This window comes from Larus michahellis, chromosome Z (genome assembly GCF_964199755.1).
Source record: "Larus michahellis chromosome Z, bLarMic1.1, whole genome shotgun sequence".
Taxonomy (NCBI): domain Eukaryota; kingdom Metazoa; phylum Chordata; class Aves; order Charadriiformes; family Laridae; genus Larus; species Larus michahellis.
This window is the reverse complement of record NC_133930.1, coordinates 31236980-31254942: the sequence shown is the minus strand read 5'-3', so window position 1 is coordinate 31254942 and position 17963 is coordinate 31236980. Positions and strand designations below refer to the sequence as shown.

Sequence of the window (17963 nt, the reverse complement as noted above, 5' to 3'; positions counted from 1 at the left end):
AGGCACATGATCAGGTTTTTACAATAACTGTGTACTGGAATTGCTTCCTGAGGAAGTAGTTGTCTGAATTACAACAGACACGAAAGTTAAATTAATGGGAACTTGGTAGCCAACCACATAACAGAACATACTGTCTTTATATGAATTGGAACATTTAATATGTGCTGTCTCAAAGTGTCTGCAACTCCAAGAGAACCACTTCCTCCTCAAGCAACTCAACAGTACTTGTTGCTGCTCCCATACATGCTGCTCAGTAAAAAAAACATTTTGTCTAGAGATCATTCTACTAAAACATCCCATCTTCTTCTTGCACACAGGACAGTTCTACTGCTGTCGGTGATATTTTTTGAGCAATGTATCAGTAACTGCTGAGGATCCAAAAAGATATTCCTGGCTCTGCACAAGGGAACTCCACGCAGGCAATCCATTACAGTAAGAGAATAAAAAGGCACATAACCACATCCAAAGATCTTTAAGCAAAGACTGCACATCCGTGAGGTTTAGTGGCTCCTTCTCACATGCATACTGAAGACTGTTTCTAAAGTGCAGGCTTGACTATACTACCTCCACATTTTAAGCAAGGTTTTTGCACATACACTGTGCGGTCATAAAGGCAGCCTGTTCATATCATTTTCACTTTGAAACTCCTGAATGTTTTTTCCTAACTCCCCCTTCCTTATTGCTGGTGGCATTTTTAGCAAACATCCAAACAGTGGCCACTACCATTATCATACAAAAACTAACTATAATAAAGGCTTACTTTCCTAACTGGGAAATAAAAATAAATCTTGCTTGGAAAGAAATACCAATTAAACCCTAGGTCACTCTTATCAGTGCTTTTCATCCTTCACTCTAACAAGCTCCTCAATGAAAGCAAAGTCCAAACAGAAACAGACTGAGACTTTACACACGTTTCTTGCTTGCCACTACAAGCACTTTAATTTATATGGTTTCATTAAAAGTCGTAGCATTAACAATCTCTTCTCCAAGCTTCACGTTACCTTTTTATTTCTCAATAGTTTGGACTTCACATCTTGCTATTAAAAATGAACAGATGAAAATGCCGGATCATTCTCTCATTTCAAGAGGGAGAATTTAGTCATTAAAAAAAAAAAAAAAATCATTGCTCTGTCTTATTCTCTCTCCCTTAGTACTCTTTAGAGTGAAATCATGATGGAATACATGAGTAGGTAAAACATCTAAACAAGGAAGTTCTGACAGACTCTAGATCCACATCTCTCCACGAGAACAGAATCACAACATTTTAAAAACCAGGAACAAAACAAGTTATTAGTGTCCAGAGAATATGGTCCATATTAAGACTCAGTTCTGTCAGTTTTTTGCCACGAGATTCACATTTCAAAGCAGCCTACAAGAACATTTGAAGACATGACTGTTATGCCACCAAAAATCCCACCAACAAGGTAACACAAATTAGTCTTTATACCAGAGACCGTGTTTCCTTTTGACTGCTTATGTGTGTTGCACAACAGCTAATCATCTGCCCTGGACCCAAGGAAAAAGGTAGTCATAATGTTACCTGAAATAAAAGCTTTCAAAACCAGAAGTAGTTTAGAGAGGAGATATTGCTTTATTTAACGTCAGGTGCTAGGGGGGAAACCCACAAATCTAGCACACCTTACTGGAGATACTCACCCATTATTTATACACAAGATTTACATGCGTATTAAATTTTGCTGCATCAGCAAAACACTTCCATGCAAACGTGAGCTTCTCGGTGGTCGTTTGGGTAAGGAGACCCTTCCTCACATTATCCTTTTAAGATATTGAGTCATCTCAGAACAGTAAAAGTTTACTGAAAGTTTGCCAACTTCTTGAGGATGATAAGGATGTTCCTTGAAGTAGCCACAGCTCTGTCCTAATTGGTATAGGAGTACATACTTGACGCATAAAAGAACCTTGAAGTGATTAACTGCTTCTTGTTATCCTGTCCTTGGTGATTAGCTACTTCTGGCTGTCTCCTCATTATCACTATCTGTAGCATCAGCTCAGTGACTATTTTCTCACACAGTAAGAAGGTTAGCAGGAAACAAACAACATTTCAGTTAGCATACGGTTACAAACAAAGCAGAGGCCTGTCTTTGGTAACAATAATACCCAATGGTATCAAATGTCTTACTCTCAATAAATCATAATCTAGATAGGTATCATAGTCTTATCTGGACTCCCACAGCACTCAGCAGAACGTGTACAGCAAGAGGAACTCCTAGAGAAGGAAGAAAATGGAAGCTTTCAGTATCTGAGAAAGGCTTTTCTACAATGATAGTGACAACCAACGAATTCGTTCATAGCACAGTGTGAAGATGGCATGCTTCTTCAACTCTCCATATAAAGAGGGAGTCTACCATGCTACACAAAGCCACACAACCTAGGAAGAAATTAGAGAATCTTTTTGCTGACACCGTCTGTAATTACACATCAATTTCAGTACAAACACCATGATAAATGTACATTAGTCATCTTCATACTCAATCAACAAGACTAGATTTCTCTAAGAAGAAATTCACACTTTTTCTGATGTTCTGGAACTAAAATTATGTACAGAAGCCTACATTTTAAAGCCACATTCTCCAACAAAACAGTGTTTTTTACAACATTACTACAAAATTATTTGCAGAGTATACAGGCAGTACCAACACATTTTACCTTTTGATCTGGACTAACTATAATCCAAAAAAGATTCCAGTGTTCAAGATTAGTGCCAACACAAAAACCACTGAAAGTCAAGAGCTCTAAGAAAAGACTTCTTGACTTAGAAGATCAAGGTGAAGGCAGGCATTCTCAGTCTCAACCAATGAGACTCAACCATCACAACCAATGTTGTGATTCTCACAACAACCCCATGCAGCGCTACAGGCTTGGGGCAGAGTGGCTCGAAAGCAGCCCGGCAGAAAAGGACCTGGGGTGTTGGTTGACAGCCGGCTGAATATGAGCCAGCAGTGTGCCCAGGTGGCCAAGAAGGCCAACAGCATCCTAGCCTGTATCAGGAATAGTGTGGTGAGCCGGACTAGGGAGGTGATCATCCCCCTGTACTCGGCACTGGTGACGCCCCACCTCGAGTACTGCGTTCAGTTTTGGGCCCCTCGCTACAAGAGGGACATTGAGGTGTTGGAGCGTGTCCAGAGAAGGGCTACAAAGCTGGTGAAGGGTCTGGAGGACAAACCTTATGAAGAATGTCGTGACCTGGACAGGCTGGAGAGCTGGGCAGAGAAGAACCTAATGAGGTTCAACAAAAACAAGTGTAAGGTCCTGCACCTGGGAAGGAAGAATGCCAAGCACCAGTATAGGTTAGGGGCGGACATGCTGGGAAGCAGCTCTGAGGAGAAGGACCTGGGGGTCCTGGTAGACAGCAAATTATCCATGAGCCAGCAGTGTGCCCTTGTCGCCAAGAAGGCCAATGGCATCCTGGGCTGCATAGGGAAGACTGTGGCCAGTAGGTCGAGGGAGGTCATTCTCCCCCTCTACTCTGCACTGGTGAGGCCACAACTGGAGTACTGTGTCCAGTTTTGGGCTCCCCAGTTTAAGAGGGACAGGGAACTACTGGAGCGAGTCCAGCGAAGGGCAACCAAGATGATTATGGGACTGGAGCATCTTCCTTATGAGGAAGGGCTGAAAGAGCTGGGACTCTTTAGCCTGGAGAAGAGAAGGTTGAGGGGGGACCTGATTAATGTTTACAAGTATCTAAACGGTGGGTTTAAGGAGGACGGAGCCAAGCTCTTTTCAATGGTTCCCAGCGACAGGACAAGGGGCAATGGGCACAAGCTAGAACATAGGAAGTTCCGTTCAAATACACGGAAAAACTTCTTTAGGCTGAGGGTGACAGAGCACTGGAACAGGCTGCCCAGGGAGGCTGTGGAGTCCCCTTCTCTGGAGATTTTCAAGACCCACCTGGATGCAGCCCTGAGGGATGTGCTTTAGGCAATCCTGCTCTAGCAGGGGAGTTGGACTAGATGATCTCTAGAGGTCCCTTCCAACTCTGAAGATTCCGTGATTCCGTGAACGACTGAGGAAGCTGGGATTGTTTAGCCTGGAGAAGAGGAGGCTGAGGGGAGACCTTATCGCCCTCTACAACTACCTGAAAGGAGGTTGTAGAGAGATGGGGGCTGACCTCTTCTCCCTGGTGACAAGTGATAGGACGAGAGGAAACGGGTTCAAGTTATGTCAGGGGAGGTTTAGATTGGATATTAGGAAACATTTTTTCACTGAAAGGGTTATTAAACATTGGAATAGGCTGCCCAGGGAGGTGGTGGATTCACCATTCCTGGAGGTGTTTAAAAAAAGGGTAGATGGGGCACTTAGGGACATGGTTTAGAAGTGGCTTTTGTCAGGGTAGGTTAAAGGTTGGACTTGATGATCTTAAAGGTCCCTTCCAACCTCAGTGATTCTATGATTCTATGATTCTATGACTTGTACAGGGTTCAAATCTGTACCTCTTCAAAGTTAACCTTTCTAATAAGAAGTTCAGGTTTTGAAGATTATTTCTTCATTTATCACTGGGTGAGACACAGAAAAAGCCTGTTTATTTAGATATGTAATTTTCTTCTTGGATGCAACTCTCAATCCCATTAAAGGAACACTTGCTTATTAACTTCTAGCTGGAAGATTAAGTTAGAGCAGCAAGGTTTCTCTTCTGTTGCAGTTCTCAGGAGTCTTCCAATCAGGTAAATAAAAGTTCATAGTGTCTTCTCGTTGATATTTAGGATTACCTGACACTTTCGTAAAAAATGTGTCGAAATAAAAAGCTGCACTGAAATCCTTAGAAGCATGAAAAGACTCATCCATCTCTATGCTGATTAGATGAGAGTGGTCAAGTACCTCCTGTATGATGGTATGGGCTTCTATAGCACAGGCAACTGAAGTTCAGCAACAGTGGTGCCAGGGAGCGCAAATGACTATCTGCAGCTTGTAAGGATACCTGTAACGAAGAACTTGTTATTATCTGAACCTTCTGTAATCAACAACAAAAGTCTAAAAAAATAAATGCAACAGACGAGTATATCAGGGCAGTTAATTTAACCGCTAAATGATTAGGAATGGAGATCCACTTAACAGCTTTCAAGTAAGAGAATCATTTCATAATTTCCATCACTATAAATTATATCAACATTTGATCACATTTCATCACTGGAAATCCACATCATTTAGTTGTCAGTCTAGGCCATGCATCAAACGTGTTCTGCATCTAAGAGTCTGTGGGGTTTTTTTACTATAAAAAGAAACATTCTTTTTCCAAGGGCTTGCAGATTAAAAGTGTAAGTACTAAACTATCCTAACTAGGTTACATGAATAAATGTACATGCCACAAAATATAGCCTTAAATCTGGATGCAATTTCTTACAGGTTATATTATGTTTTTCCAGCTTCCTAATACTGAAGTCATACATACAAAATAATATAGTGTTCTGTTTCCACATATGCTTCAGCTTTTCCATCAGTTTGCTTAGGTGCTTTCAATAGCAAAGATAATGGTACCAAGGAATGGTAAGCTGCATCAGTGGCTTTACAGTAAAAAAAAAATTTAACAAGAAGTAAACAGCTTCCACAATCATATAAAAAACTTGTTAATAGGGATACCAAATCTACTGCCAGCTAAGTTCAAAGTATAGTCCATGAATGTTTCAGGAATTCTGGAATACTGATATGATGCTACTCATCATATCTGCCCTGGAGACTCCAAATGACTCTCTCTCATCGAGCTACTTTCTACCAGCTTCATCAAAGAATGGCAATCACTTCCTTTCTAAAGCTTCTTCAAATTGTTCCTCCAGAACTGCTCCAGTTGAAGATTTCTCACACCCAGATTCTGCCTGAAGCAGATGGGGTTTGGACAGCTGCAGCTGAAAATGTCTGCAATTTTCCAAACAAAATAAAGCTGGGAAGAGCCTATGTTAAGAAACTCGATTGTTTTATGAATAGGTTTAGCACTGCCATGCTTTGGGGAAAGACTCCAGGAAAAAATGCTTTTCTGTCCCTCTGGAAATTCACCCAAGCTGTAAGTATTTAAGAAGCCCTTAAAACATACAGTTTACAAACCTGAAACTTAGCAGCTTGAATTCACACAAGATTCTTTCCACTGCTCAAATGCCACTCTGGGTCAGCAGAAATTAAAGAGGTCTTGTATAAGAAAGGCTGTAGGTAAACCGAGGTATGTCCTATTACCAGATTTATAACTGTGTTTCACCGAGGCTGCTTTATCACAAGGCTGCTCTCGTACAAAACTAAAGTTCCTCTAGTCCTCCTACCCCTCTACCATTTCAGTTAAATTTACTGAAACAAAACCCTAAGCACTTGGACATCACAGCGTGGGCCTGACAAACTATACTGAGTCAACTTGCACAGCTAAGTGACTCGATACATGCTGCCATACTTTTTGTGCGTAAAAGCAGAGCTGAATTTCTTCTAATGAAGTAAGTCTGACTGGCAACAACTTTCACATCAAGTGAATAAATGGCTTCACCACTCTCACTTCCACCTGCTGACTTTGGTCTCCCATGAAAAAGGTTTGGGGTCTTCCTCACCAACAAAACTGATAACTTCAAAAGCAATTTCAGTCTCTGCCTCTTATGTATACTGGGAAGAAGTGTTTGGGCCCCGATGTCCTTCGATTCTGGTAAGCACTATGGAAAAGCCACTTTAAATGATGACTTCTGTAACAACAATAGCCACTTAGAAGTTTTCACTGAATTCAAATTTCAACAGGGTGGTAGAGGATGATGGAAGAAGCCAACAGAAGATATTTTTTATATCCCATAAACAATTCATATTGCTGAAATACAACGGTGCACACATTTAGTTCTATTAGTTCTATGTGAAACATAAATTGGTATTAATACCCCTACAGTCTTCTGGACAACCTTAAGTTCTCTGGCAAGTTTCAAATTTAATTAAACTCCAACGTATTTTTACTGCTTAATTTTTCCAGCTTCATAGCTGAAAGTTAGAAATCCCACAACTATAGCTTGGTCCTATAGAAAATCTGCTCTGGTGGGTCAACATGCCAAGAATTTGTCTACTGTATCTCGTTCAATTTCATGAATGAAATCAAGAACTTCTACTCTCATCAAGAATTGCTATATAGGTTCTCCAGTTATGACAGGCAGAGAGTATGCTGCCAGAAGACAGACCGTGTTGTCTTGCTTTTCTGAATTTTAGACCAACTCCACACAATGCAGTGTAATTTACGAGTTTACTCAGAGTTAACATAAAACAGCACAGATAAAGCATTAGATGAGAATAGTCTATGGTGGAGCAAGGTTAAGATATTTATTATAGCATAGGGAAATATTTGTGCCCCTCCAAGAAACTCCTTCGAGCCAATGATCCAACTTCAACAACGAAAACAGACTTCTCTGGCTAGCCACAGACTAGATTATTGCACCGCGGTAAAGGCATACAGTACTACTCCCTTTCCTCAGAAAGTTCTACCTCAGTGTACAGAATGACTTGAGTTCTCTGGCCAACAGTTAGTTATTCAGTTCTGCAGAAGTGTGGACCCCCAGACAGTCCAGGCTGTCCTCACAGACCAGACCAAGTTATAAAGTAATACTACCTTGCTCACTTTTCAGTGCCACATGTAGTACCAGTAAGAGATAAAAACCAGAAACCAGTCTGTATTGCTTTTTTCTGTATTGCTTTTTTCCTGTATTGCTTTTTTCCTGGTTTTAGAAGAAAAAAAAACAGTACTACAAAATACTACGTTAATCACAACACTACGTTTTCATCAGTAGTTCTAGGGTATTTCAACCCTTAGGAGCAGAAGCATGCAGTACTACTCATTTAAGGTCCTGCATTTATGTTTGAAGATCAGACAACAGCAAATTGGAGTATACCACATAAACTATGTTAACTGGACATGGATACCTCTGAAGAACTGCAAAATAATGGCTCTAGCTCAACATGTTAGTTGAAGCCCCTTCTCTGCTGCAAGCTAAGAACGCAAAGTTCCTGAAATTCAGCCCATATATGGTGACTTGCTTAGGTTTCTGTACCCTTGTAACCTCATACACATACTATTTTTTAGAATAAAGGAGGTTATTTAGCCAGTCTTCTGGTAGCCATCACTTGCAAGATCCAAATATTCCTAAGAGTTCCCAGGGAGACTACAGTAAGCAGTACTCCATAGCAAGATCCGAATTCTACCAGCAGACTGCACACATTTAACCATACTGAGTGCTAAACAGATAAAACAGGAAGAGAGTCTGGACTAGATAATGACTTTTCCAACACATGCAGGAATTTTCTGTTTTTCCATATTGCCCACCTCGGTATAACTGCTTTCTATTCATCTCACATTTAACTGAAATGCCTTTTTTTATTCTTTTTTTGTTTTATCACAATACTGAGAGAACTGAAGTTGTTTATTGTTTCCTCTGCTCATGTCTCTCAACATCCAGTTTTACTTGTGCAAGAGCAATCCTTATGACCTTTTTTCTACTTACTAGCACCATGGGATCAGAAAAGCGATCTATAACCATCAAGCAAACTTCAGAATTAATTATGATAATTGCAAGAAAATGGACATAAATGGTGAGTGAAAAAGAAGTCCCTAATTCTTCACCAAACACAATCCCAACTGTATCCTGAACTGGATAAACTAAGTACTAAACTCACAAATGCTGCTTGTGTAGGCAACTTCAGCTGTAATATTTCATTATTCTGCTTTCTTAAGCAAGACATCTGTTAACTAAAAAGTTCAAGTTAACTGGTCTGACGCTGACAGACTACATATAAAAGCACAAGTCACTACTGGCTTATCTTCCCTGCTTCTCAGGTAAAACTTGTGTCCCACATCAAGCTCTGCACTGAAAGAAGTGTGCTGGCATAGCCCAGAGCTAAACAACTTACACAACTTCAAGGCTGATGTTCCTTGATTTGGTCCCTTCAGAGAAACACGAGATTGTTCATCACGGTCTTAACAGACACGTCCTCACAAATGCTCGCTCTCACCAAACTGCAGAACACAAAAATTTGCTGATTTGCTATGGGGTTCACAATCTAGGCTTAGCATCTAGCCACTAATGCTTACCTCCTAACCATAGTTAGATCCAGATCCCTATTTCTTACTTTTTTTCCCCCTTGTTTGTAAAGATACACACTTCACTTGTTTTGAGGCAGAAATCTCACCGTCTTGCATTACACGGCTTAGGTGAACACTCCAACACTCCTCCAATGTGAGAAGGTGCATCTTAAGAGCCACACTCCCAGAAACACGCCACACATCTGATACCTTCCTTGCCAGGCCACATCTGCGCCTCACCGAATGACTCCAGCACTGAGTACACCTCAAAGTTTATGCAATGCAACTGGAAACGTTAACACCCTTCAGCAACAAAGACGCAGCCCGAGGCAATGTATTCGGATCAAAACATAACTGGCACCGGACAGAGGGGAAAGTATTGTCGCACAGCAAGCTTCCAGCCATTCACCTCGGTAACACCGGATCCCAGCCTGGATGGACCCCCGCCGGCCCCTCCGGACTGCCAGCTGCTGCCCGGAGCCCACCCGTGACACGCCGCTGGCCACGCCGAGGAGGAGCGGGACGCACTGCCTGTGCCCGCCCGAACGGACCCCGCTCACGCGGGAGCACCGGGAGGCCGCGGCCCGCCATGTGTCCGTCTCACCCCCCCGACATGTGTGGAGGTGGGAGGGGTTCATACCCGGCGGGCCTCGAAAACCGTTACTCGTGGGAGGGGCGCGCCGTACCGACCCGAGCGGGTACTGACGGGACACGGGGACTTCGCACCGCCTTCCCGCCCGCGTCCCGTGTGTGTCGTGTCCCGTCCCCCCCCCCCCCCCCGCCACGTGCGGGCCCCGCGGGCGGCGTTCCTCCGTGGAGGGAGGGGATAGGGGGAAGCACGATACCGGGATCGGGGTGGGGGTGTGTGTGTGTCTGAGAGCGGAGGGGCTTCTTCCTCCCCCTCCGGTCGCCCTGTCACTTCGGCACGGTAACGGCGGGGGCTGGGGGAGGAGCCTCCCGCCGCTCAGGTGGGAAAACAAACACACAAAGAGGCCTCCACGGCCCCGGCTAGTCCCCCGGGGAAAAGGCGGGCAGGAGAGCGCGGGGAACGGCCGCGCCGGAGCCTCTTGTCAGGCCTGAGGCCGCGGCTGCCTGCCGCCCCCCCTTCGCCTCCCTCAAGGCCCGACGGGACGGGAGTAAACAAAAGCCGGAGCCAGAGGTGGACAGACGGGCGGGGATGGGGAACCCGGCGCCGGGCCGCACAAAGAGCCGAACCCGAGAGGGAAGGGGGAAACCCTCAGCCTCCCCACCCGTGCCATCCAGGTAGCGGCGTCTCCCGCCTCACCTGCTTGCCCCGGTAGAAGAGGCGCTGGCGGTCGGGGCTGACGCGGAAGGTCTCCTGGATCTTCTCCCGCAGGCACTCGATCTTGGTAAGGCGGCTCAGGTCGTCGATGGTTTGGGTCTCGGTGCCGTCGATGGTGCGGACTTGGATCCACATGGTGGACGCTCTCCCACTCGCTCGGCCAGCCGCCGGGGAAGGAGGGAGGGAGGTCCCGGGGCAGGCGGCGGAGAAGGGGTCCGCTCCCCGGGTGCGCGTCTGCGGCGTGCGAGGGAGAAGGGGAGGGGGCCGGGCGCTTCCCCCGCTCTTTGTTCGGCTCGGTGGGGCAGGATTTTCAAATCCCGCGGAACGGGCGCCAGCCTCCCCGCCCGCCGGGCCGCCGTCCTCCCTCACAGGGGCGCGGAGAGGGAAGGAGACCCCCCCAGCCGAGCCGAGCCTATCCCCCACCGCTTCGCGATCACCCGCCCCGCGAACCCACCCTCCCCCCCACCCACCCAACCCTCCCCCGGGGGCGGCAGCACCACCACAAGGCGAGGCGGAGCCTGGCGGGGAGCCGCGGCGGACCCGGGTCTAACGGGCGCCCGCGGGAGCCATCTCCCAGCCCCGGGGAGTGTTTACCAGGCGCCGCCGCTCTCACATGGAGGTCACGGCGCCAACGCCGATCTCGCGAGAGCTTTTCTTTCCCCCCTCTTCTCAACGGCCGTCAGGCGACAACACCACCAGGCCGGGGGGGGGGGGGGGGGGCTCGGCCCCGCCCCCCGCCGGCCCCGCCCCCTGCACCCTCCCCGGCCGGCGGCTGGCGGCTGGCGTGAGGCCTTGCGGGGAGGGGGCGTGGGGAAGGCTTGGCGCGCGCTGCGGGAAGGGACCGTTAACGTCTCCATGGCGGCCGAGCGGGACCGTCTCCTCGGCTCCCTCTCGAGGCGGGCTTCCATGGCCTCTGGGGCCAGCGAGACTTGCGGCCTGGGCCCGGCCGGCCCGGAGGCTGGCAGGCGCTACAAGAATGGCGGAGTATCCATAGGCCACAAGGAGAACGGTGTCCATTGGTGAAACCTGCGTCCCAGCGTTTCTGAAGACGTAAAATCTCGACCCAGCCAGATTTAGCTCTACACAAAAAATACAGATTAAGTCTGGCTGTGCCTGTTACGTTTGATAGCTGAAAACATGGGGCAAGGCAAGAAAAAGCAAGCCTCGTTTACATATCAAATGTGATGCGGGTTTGACTTACTGTATTTTTCTAAATTGGGTAATTCTGCAAGTTGACATCAGAAAAATGAGGATTTGCCATGCTGTTGTGGGCTACCCCCAGCCAGCAGCTGAGACCCACACAGCCACTCAGTCTCACTCCCTCACAGTACGATGGGGGAGAGAAAGGGCAAAAGAGAAAACGTGTGTGAAGATAAAGATGGTTTAATAAGTAAAGCAAAAGCTGTGTGCACAAGCAAAGCAAAATAAGGACCTAATTCAGTACTTTGTATCGGCAGGCCGATGTTCAGCCATTTCTAGGAACCCAGAGCTTCATCACATATAAAGGTTACGTAGGAAGACAAGCGCTGTAACTCCTAACAGCCCACACTTCCTCCTTCTTCCCCCAGATTTTGTTGCTGAGCACGACATCCTACGGTCTGGGTGTCACTGGGGTCAGTTGTCCCAGCTGGGTCCCTTCCTCGCTTCTTGCACACCGCCAGCCTACTCACTGGTAGGTCCTTGACCCTGTGGGAGCGCTGTTCAACAACAGCCAAAACATCCCTCTGTTACCAACGTGACTTTGGTCACAAATCCAAAACACTGCACCGTGCCAGCTACTATGAAGAAAATTCGCTCCCTCCCAGCCAAAACCAGCACACCTGGTAAAATACCATAAAAATGTATCTGATACACGGCTTGCAAGAAACCAGGAGATGCAATAATGGGTGTCTTTGTGAGAAAATCTGAGCAGCTTTATTGTCTACAACTTTGGCAGCTAGATTAAAATGCAGATTTACAAGATCCAAGTGACACCTATGTACTTTCATGGCTTTTTTTGTACCAGCTGCTCTAAATATCACTGATAGGGTACTGAATCAGGGAAAGAAACAGATTACAACCAACAGTTATTCGAGGACCATTTATTATTACTGTTTATTAGACTTATCATTAATATCAGACATCTGTTTGCATTGTATATGCAGTTTCTGTTTCATGCAGTGTGTTGTGGTTTTGGCCAAATTGGCCAATGGCCGGCGACAGATGCTCCCCAACCCAACCTCTCATACACAGAGAGGAGGAGGAGAGATAGAGAGATTTACGAGTTTTGAAGAAACTAAGCTACTTTAGTGAATTATTAATAATAAAATAAAAAGGAAATAATGAAATAGATTCAAATACACAAAGCCGTATTAAGTTCCCCAGATGACATCGCCAGCAGGCACTGAGGAAGTCCCAGACTGGACTCAGCGACGGGTGGGAACTGGATTCCACAGATGGAGTCAGGAACACACGGATCGGGATCAAAGGCAGATGAACAGACAGGGTCCTCCTCGGATGTCAGCCATCAAAGAAAGAGAGTTGACCCTTTGATCCCTCAGCTTTTTATACTGAGCATGGGGCAGATGGGATGGAATATCCCTGTTGGTCAATTTTGGGTCACCTGTCCTGTCCGCTCCTCCCTGCAGGTGGGACCCCTGTATGCTTTTCCATTTCTGACTCTCCAATGGGGCAAACAACAAAATTAGCTGACCTTGGTTGTTATAGCAATAAGTATAAGCAAGAGCCTCTCTGCATACCATTCCTTGGTACAAACTGTAAACATTGGTCTTACCACTCTGAGAATGAACCATTTTCGACACAACATGTTGTTAATTTCAGAGAGTTAGAAGAGGCCTAGCTAAGAAATAAAATTACTGAAGAGAAAGTTGTTTCTGTTCTACTTCAAACTCGAACACAGTGCACAGACTCACAGCTGGAGCAGCAGTGGAGAGGCCAACCCAGAGGTTTACTCAAGAGCAGGGCCTCGTACCCACACTCCAGGGGTTTCCAGGCAGCTGTGCACAGTCACACAGGAGGTCCCTCATTTCAGCAGATGTGCTTACACATGCTGCCCTGTAATCTTTGTCCACCTACAGCCGCCGCTGCCTTCTTGGGTGTGGTGTGGGTTACATGCGCCATCATGGGTGCCAGTGCCTGCTGGAGGCCTTGGGCAGGTTCAGCACCTCCTTGGTACCCTGAGCTTACCAATTTTTGCTCCAAGACCACTATGAGTTCTTGTGAGGCTTTCAGATGCTGTCTCTCAGCATGTATTTTTCCTCTCTTCGTCCTGCTGTTGTCTGGTAGCTTACTTCTCCATCCACACACAGAGGAACCTATAGAGGCCACTTGCACAAACAGAGCTTCTATGACACATTATAGTAGCAAGGATTCCTCTATTTTACTTTCAGGTCTAAGAATTTCCACTGCAGTTTTGAGTTACCTCAGACTTGATTTTGGGGTATTGAGCGTGTGAAAAGGCATCTGAACAATTTGAAGTTTCTTAATTATTCTGCCAATTTGATCCTTTCCTCTTCATTCTTGCTAATCTATCTCTGCTCTTGTGATAGCCCACAACTTTCCTTACTGCCACAGCCACAGCATGTCACCAAACTGCCACTTACACAAATTCAGAGTTTGTAATACCGGCTCAGACTCAAAAGCTGTAGTACACATAGAATTATAAAATCATAGAATTGCCTAGGATGGAAGGGACCTTTCAGATCATCTGGTTCAACCATCAACCTAACACTGACAAAAACCATCACTAAACCGTATCTCTAAGCACTGTGTCTACCCATCTTTTAAATACCTCCAGGGATGGTGCCTCAACCACTTCCCTGGGCAGCCTGTTCCAATGATTAATAACCCTTTCAGTGTAAAAAATTTTCCTATTATCCAGTCTAAACCTCCCCTGGTGCAACTTGAGGCCATTTCCTCTTGTCCTATCACCTGTTAGTTGGAAGAACAGACCTCCTTTCAGGTAGCTGTAGAGAGTGATAAGGTCTCCCCTCAGCCTCCTGTTCTCCAGGCTGAACAACCCCAGCTCCCTCAGCCGCTCCTCATAAGACTTGTTCTCCAGACCCCTCACCAGCTTTGTTGCCCTTCTCTGGACGCGCTCCAGCACCTCAATGTCTTTTGACCTTTCAAGATCTTTCATCCCCAGTCTTCTTGGGTTCACTGAAACATTCCATGATTATTCACCTCTATCCGTGGAAAGCTGATGGAACCCGGATCTCATCTCTAAGCATGCAGAGGAAGAAAAGGTTATCGGGAGTGGTCAACATGGATTCACCAAGGGGAAATTATGCTTTACCAATCCAGTAGCCTTCTGTGATGGCATGACTGGATGGATGGATGAGACGAGAGCAGTGGACGTTCTCTACCTTGACTTCAGCAAGGCTTTTCACACAGTCTCCCACAACATCCTCATAGATAAGCTTAGGAAGTGTGGGTTACATGAGAGGACAGTGAGGTGGATTCAGAAGTGGCTGAATAGCAGAGCTCAGAGGGTTGTGATCAGCGGCGCAGAGTCTAGTTGGAGGCCTGTAACTAGCGGTGTTCCCCAGGGGTCAGAACTGTCGCCAGTCTTGTTCAACATACTCATCAACGACCTGGAGGAGGGGACAGAGTATACTGTCAGCAAGCCTGCTGATGGCACAAAGCTGGGAGGAGTGGGTGGTACACCAGAAGGCTGTGCTGCCGTACAGTGAGACCTGGACAGGCTAGAGAGTTGGGTGGAGAGGAACCTAATGAAATTCAACAAGGGCAAGTGTAGGGTCCTGCCCCTAGGGAGGAATAACCCGGTACACCTGTACAGGTTAGGGCTGACCTGCTGGAAAGCAGCTCTGTTGAGAGAGACCTGGGAGTCCTGGTGGACAACAGGATGACCATGAGGCAGCAATGTGCCCTTGTGGCCAAGAAGGCCAACAGTCTCCTGGGGTGCATTAAAAAGAGCATGGCCAGCAGGTGGAGGGAGGTCATCCTCCCCCTCTACCTTGTCCTGGTGAGGCTGCATCTGGAGTACTGTGTCCAGTTCTGGGCCTCTCATTTCAAGGACTGGGAAGTACTGGAGAGAGTCCAGTGGAGGGCTACCAAGATGGTCAAGGGACTGGAGCACCTCTCTTAATGAGGAAAGGCTGAGAGACCTGGGTCTGTTAAGCCTGGAGAAGAGAAGACTGAGAGGGGATCTCATCAATGCTTATCAATATCTAAAGGGCGGGTGTCAAGAGGATGGAGCCAGACTCTTTTCAGTGGAGCCTGGCGACAGGACAAGGGGCTGCAGGCACAAGCTGGAACACAGGAAAATCCATCTCAATGTGAGGAAAAACTTCTTTACTTTGAGGGTGACAGAGCACTGGAACAGGCTGCCCAGAGAGGTTGTGGAGTCTCCTTCTCTGGAGATACTCAAAAGTCACCTGGATGCATTGCTGCGCAACCTGCTCTAGGTGAACCTGCTTTGGCAGGGAGGTTGGACTAGGTGATCTCCGAAGGCCCCTTCCAACCCCTACCATTGTGTGATTTAACACAGAGGAGTACAGTAAGAATGGGGTTTAATAGTCATATTGGAAAAAAGGGATAAATCAAGCTGTCTTCGGCTTCATCTTAGTTATGCTCCACCTCTACGTTAGAAGGAACAGAGTCTCATTATAATCCTATTTGCAGAATACAGCCTTTCTGTTGAAGCAAGCAGTAAATGTCTCTTGCAACGGGGAAAAAAGATCTAAAGAATTCTGAAATGGGATATGTTTTACCACATTAGGGAGGTAGCATCAGTTTGTGCTAGGGAGACTTGATGGAAAGTGCAGGATGGACTTCCTAGAACAGAAAACGTTCTTCAGTATGGAGAAAGAAAATGAAAGAGGATCAGTTTGTTACAAAAAGCAGAAAAGCAGGCCAGGTCGCTGGCACAGGAGTTACTGATTAGGAAGAGTACTTTGCTACGGAGTGATTCTAGATGGCATGTGGCAGTATGGACTGGCACACTGCCTAGGTGGCAGCATGGTCTGGAGACTAGAATATAAAGCGAAGAAAAGTGTGTAAAGTTTCTTGACCTGGAGTCTGAAAGAGGATGTGAGAAGGGGCAGTTATTGAGGGGAAAAGGAAAAGAAAGCTAGATATTTAGAAGGCAATAATGTCCTCTTTGGGATATGGTTATGCTAATGAGGAAATTAGGTAACGCTAAAGGAGAAGCTGATGGAGTAGCATAGTATGCATGGTGGACTGAGGAGACTGCAGCAAAAAAATTACTAGAAAGAGCAGGACAGAGAGGAAAGGAGTCAAGAACTCATGAAAGTAAAGCATAGGAATAGTGAGGAAAGTGCAAAGATCTAATTGGAGACAAAACCAGAAATTAGCGACAAAAAAAGGATGAAGATGCACAGAAAAGGAAAATTTGAAATGAGATTTTAGGAGGTAAGACAATGCTAGTTTTCTTAGAGGAAAACTATAGAACAAGAATGAGAAATTAAATGAAAAATTATTTGAGACTGACGTAACAGTTAGTGTGAGTTTGTTTTGAAGTTAAGAGATTTTTTTTATGATTAAATGTTCAAAAGCAAACCATAATGCAAATTTGGGATTTTTTTGTGAGATAAAATAATCAAAGGTTTAAAATTATAGGGTGAAATATGGGAGCTATTAGAATGGGGCTTTTGTATGTGTAGGCATTTTCATAATTTTCCATGTATAGGTTGCTTTAGGATGTAAATAAATATAATTAGTTGCTTGGGTTTATGTTTGCTCTGGTATTTGAAATTCTGTCTGAATTCTTAAAAATTCTGGAGATTGTCTTACATATTTTATATTTGTCAGCAGGAGACCTCTTGATTGAATGGCCTTAACGTGAATAAAGTCATGGGGATAAACAGAAGCCAGAGATGAGCTTGACAAAGAGACAAATGTGTAGGAAACATGAGGAAGGGGTGGAAGAACAGAAGCATAATAGAAAGCGAAGGAAGCATAGAGAAGCCAGCAGAAGAGGGAAACGCATGTCACTGAGTTTCAAGGAGGAGCCGTGCAAGAGGAACAGCAAGCCAGAAAGGAAAAGACAGGAAATCTTTTTACAGGCTTACTTTTCTAGTGAGCTTTACACCTGAGAGCCTTTTAATGACTTGTAGGCAATGTAATAACCTCTGTGATTGTTCAGTACTGTTTTGCTCAGATATGCTGATGTACCTTCCAGGGAAGAGGAAGAGAAGAAGGAAATTGAAATTGTCCATCAACTGAATTTAGTAGAAATGTGTCACTTAACTCTCATAAAGTCAATGTGACTATTCCAGCATAAACACGTTGGGAGAGAAAACCAGACCGGCTGACTCAATTAACCTCATTTAGACTTGATGAAGAGAGCAAAAGCAAATGCAATATAGTTAGTTGTGGATAATGCAGCTAGCATGCGTAAGGATGGTACCCTATTCTGAACAGCTGACTGTTCTTTCCATTGTGTAAGGGGAGTTATGAAAGACAGCAAAGTTGTGACAGTAAGAATTCATAACATAAATTTTGTTATTTGATTATGATAGGAACAGAACTGCTAACAACTCTGTATTATTAAATGTCATATATATAGCACTGTTTCTTCTCTCAGAAGGGTTAAGTCATTAGAAAGTGTTGGTTCTATGGCAGCTGGAATGAGAAGAGACT

At 45.5% G+C, this 17963-nt stretch overlaps 1 protein-coding gene across 2 annotated transcripts in view; it reads right to left on the bottom strand.

Moving 5' to 3' along the window:
* The window catches only part of UHRF2 (ubiquitin like with PHD and ring finger domains 2), a 97901-nt gene extending 86919 nt beyond the window's left edge, over window positions 1–10982 (bottom strand). For both annotated transcript variants that reach the window (XM_074569584.1, XM_074569585.1), the window contains exon 1: window positions 10323–10982. In XM_074569584.1, the coding sequence (XP_074425685.1) occupies window positions 10323–10475 (153 nt within the window). In that variant the 5' untranslated portion in view covers window positions 10476–10982. The remainder of the gene's footprint in view (window positions 1–10322) is intronic.
* Window positions 10983–17963: the final 6981 nt, after the last annotated feature.